Source organism: Mesoplodon densirostris, chromosome 7 (genome assembly GCF_025265405.1).
Source record: "Mesoplodon densirostris isolate mMesDen1 chromosome 7, mMesDen1 primary haplotype, whole genome shotgun sequence".
NCBI lineage: Eukaryota > Metazoa > Chordata > Mammalia > Artiodactyla > Ziphiidae > Mesoplodon > Mesoplodon densirostris.
In genome coordinates this window covers 7,322,126-7,332,839 of record NC_082667.1, presented here as the reverse complement: position 1 = coordinate 7,332,839, position 10,714 = coordinate 7,322,126, and the positions used below count along the sequence as shown (strand labels likewise).

The 10,714-nt window shown below is 60.4% G+C and overlaps 2 protein-coding genes across 3 annotated transcripts; one reads left to right on the top strand and one right to left on the bottom strand.

Annotated features, from left to right (window-relative positions):
* Window positions 1-2,449: 2,449 nt before the first annotated feature.
* Window positions 2,450-4,623, bottom strand: C7H11orf68 (chromosome 7 C11orf68 homolog). Of its 2 annotated transcripts, none has more exons than XM_060104591.1 (2): window positions 4,516-4,623; window positions 2,450-3,844 (listed from the first exon to the last, which is right to left on the bottom strand). In XM_060104591.1, exon 2 carries the CDS (start codon window positions 3,841-3,843, stop codon window positions 3,088-3,090), a length of 756 nt encoding a protein of 251 aa, XP_059960574.1. In that variant the 5' UTR covers window position 3,844; window positions 4,516-4,623; the 3' UTR covers window positions 2,450-3,087. The 2 variants fall into 2 exon arrangements, with proteins under 2 accessions (XP_059960574.1, XP_059960573.1); XM_060104590.1 differs by lacking the exon at window positions 4,516-4,623 and adding an exon at window positions 4,129-4,464.
* A 181-nt stretch (window positions 4,624-4,804) lies between these two features.
* On the top strand, window positions 4,805-7,099 carry DRAP1 (DR1 associated protein 1). Its single transcript, XM_060104592.1, has 7 exons — window positions 4,805-5,074; window positions 5,319-5,391; window positions 5,501-5,594; window positions 5,887-6,006; window positions 6,127-6,220; window positions 6,440-6,528; window positions 6,881-7,099. The coding sequence occupies exons 1-7, from the start codon at window positions 5,033-5,035 to the stop codon at window positions 6,984-6,986; spliced, it is 618 nt and encodes a 205-aa protein (XP_059960575.1). The 5' UTR covers window positions 4,805-5,032; the 3' UTR covers window positions 6,987-7,099.
* The last annotated feature ends 3,615 nt before the right edge of the window (window positions 7,100-10,714 follow it).

Genomic DNA, 10,714 nt, shown 5'->3' with positions numbered 1-10,714 from the left:
CCCAGAGACAGAGGGCAACTTTCATTCAGTCACTCATTTATTCAAGCATGTTTATTTGGCACTTATGCTAAGCCAGGTCCTATACTGGATGCTGAGGACACGCTGGGGGATAAAGCGCAGCCACTGTCCTTGAGGGGCCTCAGATGCACAGATGAGAGCCACAGGTGCGTGTGCGTTACGGGAGCCTGGGGTGAGCATGGATGGGGGGAGGGGGGACCTCTGAGAGGATGACACCTGAGCATGTGCATCTGAGATCTGGAGTCAGCCAGGGAAGCGGGTGAGGGTCAGGTATACCAGTTGGAGGCAACAGCGTGAGAATAGGCACAGAAGTGAGGAGGCCAGCGGGTGTGCAGGGAAAACACAGGCAGCGCATGGTTCTGGACCCAGAAGCAGTGAAGCAGGGAGTGGAGGAGATGAGGCTGCAGGCAGTGGCAGGGGATGGACTTGAGTCACTCATTCATTCATTCAATAATTTACGAAGGGCTTCCCTGGTGCCGCAGTGGTTGAGAGTCCGCCTGCCGATGCAGGGGACGCGGGTTCGTGCCCCCGTCCGGGAAGATCCCACATGCCGCGGAGCGGCTGGGCCCGTGAGCCTATGGCCGCTGAGCCTGCGCGTCCGGAGCCTGTGCTCCGCAAAGGGAGAGGCCACCACAGTGAGAGGCCCGCGTACCGCAAAAGAGAAGAAGAAAAAAAAAATTTATGAAAAGGTTGCTCTGGCCACACACTGTGCTAGGCCCTCTGGGGACAGGGCTGAGATTTAGGCACTGTTCCTGCCTTCACTGAGCATAGTCTGGGCACGTGGCTTAGGGGCCAGCAGCGGGAGAGAGACATTAATCCAGTGGTTATATAAGTAACCCCTCAATCCTCGCTGCAAGGCAGGTGTTCAAGCAGAAAGAAGAGCCTGAGGCCCAGGGCTGCGTGCCAGGGGTGAAGGGAGAGCCAGTTGGCTCTGGCAGGGTGAGCACGGGCAGAAAGGGGCGCCTGAGGGAAGCTGGGGCAGCTGGGGGCGGGGGCTAGGCCATAACGGGCTCAGGAGAGTGGACTCTAAGTTGCAGGCTGTGGGGAGCCACAGAAGGGCTTTGAGTAGCAGATGGACACAGGCTGCTCTGCAGGACAGCTGGCAGTCGGGGGAGGGAGGGGGAATGGGGCAGAAGAGGCAAGTTGCAATGTTTTGGGAGAGAGAGTGAGGAAGGGGCTAAAGCAGGGCCATGACAATGGAGGACAGACGCTAAGTGTGTGAAATGCCTACTTATGGAAGAACCACCAGGTGGTGTTGACACAACTTGGGCATCTTCGTGGGACACACAAGGGTCTGGCCAGGATCCTCCCACGCCTTGGCCCCATTCGGATAAGTGCAAGGCACTGACAGTCTGAGGGGCACCAGGCTTTGACCTGGAGACCATCCAACCCTGGGAACTTCCGAAGGCTGGGCCGAAGGGGACTCAGCCCTGGGTGCGGAGGAGGCTGGGGAGGGGGCCGAGCCAGCATCTTATGACTCACCTACTTCCACCCAGTCAGCCTGGTGGCATCTCCGCTCCCCTGCTCCAAATTCCAATTTGATGAGGCTGCTGGAGGCTGAGTCAGCTCCGGCACGGCACGAGAGCAGCGTCCCAAGGGGCTCCCTGCCAGGAGGCCCCAACCAAGCCCAGGGCCAGGGCCGGGGCCGGGGGCTATGGAGCCAAGCTCCCAGAAGCTATAGCAGCCTCAGCTGAGCGTTATGGCCCAGGGAGGTCATGTTGAGTGAATGTGCCTGCTGGGTTGCAAAGAGCTAACTGCAGGTGAGGCCAGGGACGCCACTCTGCCTGAGGAGAACTGGGGTGCAAGTCTTAACTCTGCCCAACTCACTGCATGACCCTGAGGGATCTCTCTCCCCTCTTGGCCTCAATTTTCTTGACCACAAATTGGGCCCAAACCTTCTCCTGTTAGGTTGCGAGAATTAAATAATCCACATGGAAGTGATGTGCAAACAGTCCGGTGGCCTCTGTGATGGTCAGGGCGGTGGGAGAGATGAGTAGAAACGCGAGGTCTTCCAAGGCTCCCTGAGGTTGTGCAGGTGGTTCACTGCACAAGGATATCCAGCCTAGGCAGCTGAAACCCAACGCATCCTCTGTTCACCAGACCATGTGCCCTGGCCTGGAACTGCCAGGACCAAGGAGGTACCTTTTTCTAGTGGGCACAAATATACCCTCTGAGCTAGCAGAAGCCCCTCAGACTTTGCTGGGCCAAATCTTTGAATTTATGAGAAGTCACTGAGAAACTGATTCTGATTCTTGGGATGGAGGGGAAACAGTGCCGGCTTTGCAGAGGCTCTCAGAGAGGTTCCCAGCCTTGGCTGTGAGGCATATCTTACTACTGGAGGCAGCTGGGGGGGCCTAGTCAGAGCAGAGGGGCAGTCTCTCCTGGCCCTGCCTCTCTCCAGCAACCAAAGCAGGTAACCACCAACACAGTGTTTTCAAAAACACTCAAGACACAGACCCAAGATGGGTTTTATTGAAATGCCAGGAGCAGGCATGTGACAAGGTAGCCAAGGAAAGGAGGAAGGTGGTGTGGGCTATGAGATGGCAGGGAGGGGCAGGCCCCGTATCCATGGCCCTGGCAGCCCCTGTCTCTGCCAGGGGCTGAGTGGAACAATCACCCACCCACCCCCAACAAAATGGCATGCTCAGGCCTGCAGGGCCTCTGCCCCCTGGATTGCGAAGGCCCCAAGGAGAGGGACTGGAAGCACTAGGTTTTCTCTCCTGTGAGGGAGGAAGAGGAGGGTGCAGGAGGAGGGGGAGGTACAGCCAGGAAGGCTCTCCTGCTGGTGTCCACGCCCAGCCTGTGGTCCTGGATGACCAAGGGGCGCAGCAGCGAAGAGAGAGGCTGAGGGTCTGGCACTCAGGGAGCCAGAGCCTCCAGCCAGTGGGGACTTGAGTCAGCCCTGAACACAGGACAGAAGTTCAAAGGGTTCGTAGCAGGCAGTTCCCGAGTGACCCAGTCCTCAGAGCTGGGGATGCTCAGCCTCCTTGGGACAAGGAGGGGGAAGACAGACGGGAGGATCCATCCCTAGCAGGGGCGGCAGAGGGTGGTCTCCCCCATTTGGCCCCACTAGGTCAGTTCCACATTGTTGGCACGGTCCAGCACACGGGAACCACGGGCACTGCCCCCCAGCTGGAAACGGCTCTCATAGAGAGTGGGGCAGAGGTGCCAGCGGTTGGCCCGGTAGATGCCCAGGTAGGTGTAGACGTCAGGTTTGTAGGTGAGCAGACACTTAATGCCTGCTGCACGGATGGCTGCATCTGCTTCCAGTACACCCAAGCGGTCCGTGAAGTCGTCTGTATAAACACAGATGACCTGCCGCCCACCCTCCTTGGCCCGTGGGCTCACCTTGGCCACCTGAAGCCGGCCCTCGACCACGGCTCGAGCAATGCCAGCCCAGGCGTGGTCCAGCTTGAAGCCAGGTGCCAGGTGTATCAGCCATTTGCCAGAGAGCACCTGGTGGGTGATGGCCAGCTGGCGCAGGGTACCTGGCGTGATGGGCCGCCCGCTGGTCTGCAGAGCCTCCCAGGCTGCCTGCAGGCCCTGCACATCACCCGAGTTGGGGATGTAGCCCTGCCCGTATGCTGCAATCCAGCCCACGGGCTCAGAGTTGGGCGAGCCAGGGTCCCCGTAGCGGGTAACTTGGGATGGTGGGTACTTGGCCAACCAGGCATCCAGCTCTGTGGCAGGTGTGGTGCGGGCGTCAAACACCAGCCAGGGGTCCATGTCAGCTGCCATGGCCTCTGCAGCTAGGTGCTCAGCAGTGAAGCCATCTTCACGACCACCTGGAGAGTCCTCGTCCTCCAGCTCCTCACCTGGCTCCATCCTGCCGTAGGGAACTGAGTTAGGGCAGGTCCAGGACAGACCCAACTTGCTGGGCCCCAGTGGGTGCCAGACACTGAATTAACTGTGTGGCCTTGGGCAAAACTTAATGTCGCTGTGCCTCAGTTGCCTCATCTTTACAATGGATAACAACTGTTCCTGTCTCAAACAGCTGTAGAGAATTAAATGCCTGAAGTGGAACAAAAGCTGTGTAGATGTTGTTAATGTTATTACCACTCTCCCTGACCTACAGACGAGGAAACCGAAACTCAGAGAGACGGGACTCACCCAAGGTCACACGTGCAGTGAGTGACAGCGCCGAAATGTGAATTCAGGCGTGGGAACCTCCCGGCCCTGCCAGAGGATGGCAACTTTCCTGGGCGCCGGGAGTTAATGGAGGGAGGCAAAGCACACGTTCGCGCAGCACCGCGGCAGGCCCCATGGCGCCAGGCCTCCGGGCGGGCGTTATCCAGCCCATTTAACGACGAGGACACTGAGGCCAGAGACGGCAGTGACCGATCCGAGGCCAACGGGGCGGTGTCCGGACTCGAACCCACGGTCGATAGAGCCTGCAGGAGGGCCAGCCTCCCGCCCCGCCACGCCCGCCGCCATTAGCGCCCACGGCCCTAGCTGCGCCCCCGCCCCGCCCTACCCCCTCCCGCCGCCCGGGGTCACCTCCGGCCTTCGCTGCGCTCGGCGCCGGCCCAGCCCCGGGCCCGGCTCCGCTCCTCCCGGGGCTCTGCGCCGCCGCCGCCGCCGCGCCCCACCCCCGCCACGGCTGCCGCCGCCGCCGCCGCCGCCATCTTAGCACCCCGCCGCTTCAACAACAACTTTATAGACAGGCGCAGCACAGGGCGGGGCCGGGGAAGGGGCGGGGCAGTCGGGGGCGGGGCCGTGGGGGAACGCGAGGAGGGGCGGGCCTGCGGGGGGCGGGGCTAACGTTCGCTCTTCTGGGAGTGGCGGTCCCGTCCGCGACAGACGCGCACCGCCTGGGAGGCTTTAAGGCGAGGGCGCTCCGGCCCTGCGGGCGGTGTCCTGACCGGCGGCGCTAGGACCCTGTGGGCAGCGGCGGGGGCGGAGCGGGCGGCACCAGGACCCGGGGGAACCGCGGCGGGCGGGCGACGAGCAGGCCCGGGGGCCGGGAGGCTGCGGGCGGCGGCGCTGGGCCCGGCGCGGCGAGAGAGGCCCCGAGATGCCGAGCAAGAAGAAGAAGTACAACGCGCGGTTCCCGCCGGTGAGCACGTGGCCAGGCCCCGGAGGAGCGGGCCGGGCTCTCGGGAGGCTCCGGCCCAGGCCCGGCTAGGGAGGCGGGCGCATCGCGATGTTCGGGGGCCCGGACGCCCCGCCCCCTTCCGTGCCCTCTCAGCGTCGGTGCCCCCCGCCCCCTTTCTCCTGGGATGCTCCCTTTCTCTGCCCCCACTTAAGCACCCTTTCCGGGACGGAGGCGACGGGGTCCGAGCTCTCTGCCCCCTCCCCAGGCACGGATCAAGAAGATCATGCAGACGGATGAAGAGATTGGGAAGGTGGCGGCGGCTGTGCCTGTCATCATCTGTATCCTGTCGGGGGCTGGTCGGGTTGAGGGAGGTGGGGGAGACCGGCAGCCCGGGGTCGCTTTGTGTGGCCTGGGACACCACCCGGCGTTCTCCTTGACCCCCCTGAGCTCGGGCTCTCGAGCTTTTCCTGGAGTCACTGTTGAAGAAGGCCTGCCAAGTGACCCAGTCCCGAAACGCCAAGACCATGACCACGTCCCACCTGTGAGTGACTCTGATCTGGGAGGGCCCGGTTGGGGTCCTCTTCCAGAAGATCACACGCTTAGGGGAGGCTGTGCCCTGATAGTGCGGGAGGTAGGGGGTGCTGGGAGATCAGCAAGGCCTCAAAGACTAGTGGGTTTGAACTTGGGAGGAGGGTTGAGTGTTCTAGCAACGGGGGGGATGGTTGGGATTGAAATTTTCCAGGCTCCATTCCCCTGACATCCAGAGAGCCCCTTGCTGAGGGCGCAGACGGCTGTGCCCCACCTGAGTGCCATCCCCTCCCCACCTCTTCCAGGAAGCAGTGCATTGAGCTGGAGCAGCAGTTTGACTTCTTGAAGGACCTGGTGGCATCTGTGCCTGACATGCAGGGGGACGGGGAAGACAACCACATGGATGGGGACAAGGGTCCCCGCAGGTGGGGAGCCAGGGTCCAGGGTCCAGGTGGGGAAGGCCAAGGCCCCTGGGGTTGGGGGTGGCTGGGGGGTGGCAAAGGAGGGGAGAGACCTCTGGGCAGATGCACTATACCTTCCTGAAGGGGCCGGAAGCCAGGCAGCAGCAACCGGAAGAATGGTGGGATGGGAAGCAAGGGCAAGGACAAGAAGCTGTCGGGCACGGACTCAGAGCAGGAGGTGAGTGAGGCCCCAGCCCTCTGTCCTGCCCCGCAGGGCAGGCAGGGCAGCCTTGCATCCGGCCAGGCCAAGCTGGCTGGAGGCCTGGTCCCAACCTCACCTTTTTGTTTTGGTTTGTTTGCTTGTAAATTGGGGCTACGGAGGTCCATCTCCTATTTCTGCTTTCCAGTGATGAGCCCATGCCTTTCTGGTCATCTCTCATTCCTGCCTTGTTCCCAGGATGAGTCTGAGGATACAGATACTGATGGCGAAGAGGAGACACCACAGGCCCCACCCCAGGCCAGCCACCCCCCTGTCCACTTTCAGAGGTAAGCAGTTCAGTGGCTCCAAGAGAGGGCCAGCCGACCCCAAGGCTGACTTGTCCCTCCTGGCCTCCCTGGCCACTTGGTTCTTTTGGTTGTAGCAGATTTCAGGGATCGGAGGGGAGGAACTGAGGAGGACTTAAAGGCTGAATACTGTGCTCTCAGAACGTCCCCTCCCCCTGGGTGGGGCTGTGTGACCTGCCCTGGATCCTTCCCCTCTCTGGGCTTGGCTCCCTGTTGGTACAGAGGGCGATGGGCTCCGGGGCTGCCTGTGTGGAGGACCGGGTGGGGCTGAGGGGGCAGGAATCTGCACCGGAGAGTGTGGCCTGATCTTCCTTTCCTGCTTTCTGCCCTGCAGCCCCCAGACACCCTTCATGCCCTTCACCTCGACTCTGCCTCTACCCCCAGCACCCCCAGGCCCCTCGGCACCTGACGCAGAGGATGAAGAGGATTATGACTCCTAGCACCCTCTGCCCCCCAGGCCCCACCCCCTTTTAGTTGGTTTTAGTTGCTCTGGGGGGAAGAGAGAAGTTAGAGCTGTTCTTAAATTTATTAATAAAACAATAATAAAAGGGAACACCAGTGTCTGTCCCAGCTTGTGTCCAGCGCTTTGTGGCCTCCTTCCCGTCCATCCACCTCCTTCCCCATGCTGAGCTGGGGCCAGGAGCCGTGGTGGGCTGGGCAGCAGCTGACTGAAGGGAGGGGCCGGAGGCCACGGTTCTGCCAGAGCAGGACCGGGGGCTGATGGAAGGAAGACGGATAAGAGCGGCGGAGGGCCTGAGTCAGCTGGTGCCGGTCATGCTGGGAGACAACCTGTCTCATTGTGCTGTGTGACCCTGGGCAGGTTTCTGCTCTTCTGTGAGTGGCCTCTTCTTGTCTGTCTAATGGAGACCATTCTGCTCACTCTGGGCTGCTGCAAAGGGACAGGCGGGACAGGAAACGGCAACAGTCTTGAAAACGAGAGCTTGGGCCAGTTGCCTTGCAGGGCGTGTGGGGAGGGGCAGTGGGAGCAGAGGTACGTGGGGTTGTGGTGGCCTTGAAGGGTGGCTTGTGAGCGAGCAGGCTGTGACCCTGAGCAGACCCTGGAGCTACGGGCATGAGGCAGATGTGTGTCTCCAGGGAGCAGTGGCTTGGTGAGGCGGGCGGGAGGCGTGGTGTGCTGTCGGGAATCCTGGACGCTGATGACTGACTGCATCGGGGAGGGGATCCTCAAGGACTCTCAGGTTTCTTTGGGTGGGGCTGGGGGAGCATAGGAAGAAGAGGGTTAGCAAGATCTCGAGTTTGGCTGTGACGGGTTTGGGGTGCCTGTGAGGCCACTGAGGAGAGGTGAGGAGAGGCTTGGAGTGGGCACTTGGACATAGGGGACTAAAGACAGGTGTGTGAACCTTGAGAGTCGGGGAGAGGGGAGGGCTGGGGCAGACCACCAAAGGAGACTGAAGAGCAACCAGCCCAAGGGCCCCCCAGGAGCCACTGCGCTGCCCACCCAGGGGCGTCTGGGAGGAGGGAGAACTCAGCTGTCGAATGCCTCAGTGGCTTGGGGGTTGTGGACAGGACAGCGAGGTGAGAAACTTGGAGGTGAGTGGAAGCAACTCTCAGAACCGTGGAGGGGAGGTGGGAGGGCAGTGGCTCAGAGTGAGGACGGAGGAACGGATTGGAGGGTTTTTTTGTTTCTTTGTTTGCGGTACGCGGGCCTTTCACTGTTGTGGCCTCTCCCGTTGCGGAGCACAGGCTCCGGACGCACAGGCTCAGCGGCCATGGCTCACGGGCCCAGCCGCTCCGCGGCATGTGGGATCCTCCCGGACCGGGGCACGAACCCGCGTCCCCTGCATCGGCAGGCGAACTCTCAACCACTGCGCCACCAAGGAAGCCCCTGGAGGTTTGTTTTTTAAGACGGCAGAAATGCAGACTGAAGGGGCTGAAGGGATGGGAGGGGACCGATGGAGTGAGGTGGGGTTGCCCAAAGCCAACCCCGGCCTAAGTGGGGAGAGGGGTTGAGTAGGTTTTGGTGGGGGACTGAGGTATTCGGTTTTTATCTGGTGGCGTGCGACTTCTTTGTGAAGTAGGAGGCACCGTGGCAGGCCTGGATGGGCCCAGAGCAGCTGGAGCCTGAGGGCACGTGGGTCCTGTCTGCTTCTCATCTGCTCCTGCTCTAGGTGTAAGAAAGGAAAGCCCCCGGTTCCTTTTGGGGAAACATCCCTACTCAGCCTGTGGTGTGTGCAGCCGACTGCACTCCGTGGGGTTGAGGCATGGGAACCGCCAGCCTGGCCAATCAAACAGGCTCTGGCCACTGTATGTAGGCAGTGTCATGACCCCGGTGGGCAACACACCTGAGCCCTGGGACTTTAGGTGGGACCCTTGGGAAAGGGTTTTGACAAGATCGCCGCTGGCTTCCCCGTGGCTCTGGTGGCAGCAGGGAACCCTCCCAGGAGTCCAGGTGAGGGTGATAGTGGCCACACTGGGATAGCAAGGCTGGCGGAACGGAGGCTGGTGGGTGCTGAAGGTTGCTTCCCCCCCCAAAGGGTGATTTTGACTGAGCACAGAGCCAGCACACCAGTACCAGGTGGCTCAGAGTCACCATCTTCTGGTAACATCGGAAAACCTGGACCCTGACGCCTGTGTACCTTGGACTTCCTAGTCACGTGAGCCAATAAAAAATTTTTTCTCCCTAGAAACCAGCTGGGTTTCTGTCACTTGTAACTAAGAGAGCTCTGGCTGGCAAGGACTGTGAATGGGAGGTGCTTCCCATTGGCCCCGGAGAGGGAGCAAGCGGTTTTCTCCAGCAGCAAGTTGGGTGCAGTCCCAGGGAGAGTGAGCTCCTGGGGTCCACGGAGACGAAGGCCTGCCGAGCCATGCAAGGCACGTGGGTGGGAGACAAAAGAGACCCTGGGAGCCCGTTGCTGAGACCTGTCCAAAAGGTGAGATTTTGCACGGAGAGGGTGGGTGACGGCTGGGGAAGACGAGGAGGCCGGGGCGCAGGGAGCAGCCTCCCTTCATCCAGGAGGTGCAGGTGGGAGTGAGACACCAGGAGCCGCTGCCCTGGGTCTCTGCATTCTCAGCCCGTTGGCTCAGCCTTGACAGAGTGCTTACGAGTAGAACCTTGTTAGTCCCGGATTCAGATCCTGGCTTCTCCACTTATTAACCTTGAACGAGTTCTCAGCTCCTCTGTCTCAGTTCTCTCATCTGTAAAACGGGGCCTAGTTAATACCTGTGTTAGTTATATGTACTAAACTCTATGTACAAGTTATACCTATTAGTTAGGGTAAAGGGTTAGTGTAACAAACTCAATATGTATAGGTTGAAATACAATAGAAATTTATGTCTTGCTCACGTAAGGTTCATAACTGGGTTTCTCTGCTCAGTGGGCCGTGCTTCTCCAAGAGGGACTTCCAGGCCCAGGCTCCTTTCATCTTGTGGCCCCACCACCCTCAACTCATGGCTTTCAAAGTCACTGTGGAAGAGGGAGTCTCAGCCCACGGAGGTTTTCCTGGGCCAGGGCTGGAAGTGGTCCCATTGCCTCTGTTTGCTTTCCCACTGGACCTGTCACAGTGTCCCACCCGAGGGAGGCTGGGGAAGGTGGTCTAGCCAACCTGGGTGACCAGCCAGCTTCTGCCACAGGACCTCATGGGCCATTGGGAAGGGCCTGACCCAGGCTTTGACGAGTGTTAGGAGTGCGGCCTCCCGAGTCAGAGGGCAGGGGCCCCAGAGAGACAGTGCTTCTGGCTGGGCCTGGCCTCTAGGTGCCTCCTGGGAATGGGAAAAGGTGGCTCTGCCCTGCCCTCTGGGTACCACTGGGCACAGGAAGGGGCAGCCTGTGAGTACCCCATCTGCAGAGCTCTTCCTGGGAACCAGATGATTGTCATTCTTTATTGTCTGTCCACTGGGGAGCCTTGAGCCTGAATGCCTCAGCCCGGCATCGACTGTGCCCCAGGGTGTAAGTGTGACCAGTGTGTGAAAGAGGGATCAGCTGTGACCCTCATGTGAAGAGTACGGACCCACCTCTCCCTGCCAAGTGGAAAACTCCCTCTCCACAGCCCATTTAAGGATCCATTCAGCAAACGTTTATTAAGCACCCAACATCATCACCCAGCAGGGAAATGAGATACCAGTCATCCACCAGAAGACAGAAACTAAGAAGTCTGGGAATTCCCTGGTGCTCCAGTGGTTAGGATTCCACACTCTCACTGCTGCGGGC

Excerpts from the sequence above, each read along its gene's own strand:
- C7H11orf68 (XM_060104591.1), bottom strand. The coding sequence starts at position 3,843 with ATGGAGCCAGGTGAGGAGCTGGAGGACGAGGACTCTCCAGGTGGTCGT.
- DRAP1 (XM_060104592.1), top strand. The coding sequence starts at position 5,033 with ATGCCGAGCAAGAAGAAGAAGTACAACGCGCGGTTCCCGCCG. Across the intron at positions 5,392-5,500 it reads GGCTGTGCCTGTCATCATCT|CTCGGGCTCTCGAGCTTTTC; the intron begins GTATCCTGTCGG and ends GACCCCCCTGAG. Across the intron at positions 6,007-6,126 it reads GGGGACAAGGGTCCCCGCAG|GGGCCGGAAGCCAGGCAGCA; the intron begins GTGGGGAGCCAG and ends ACCTTCCTGAAG.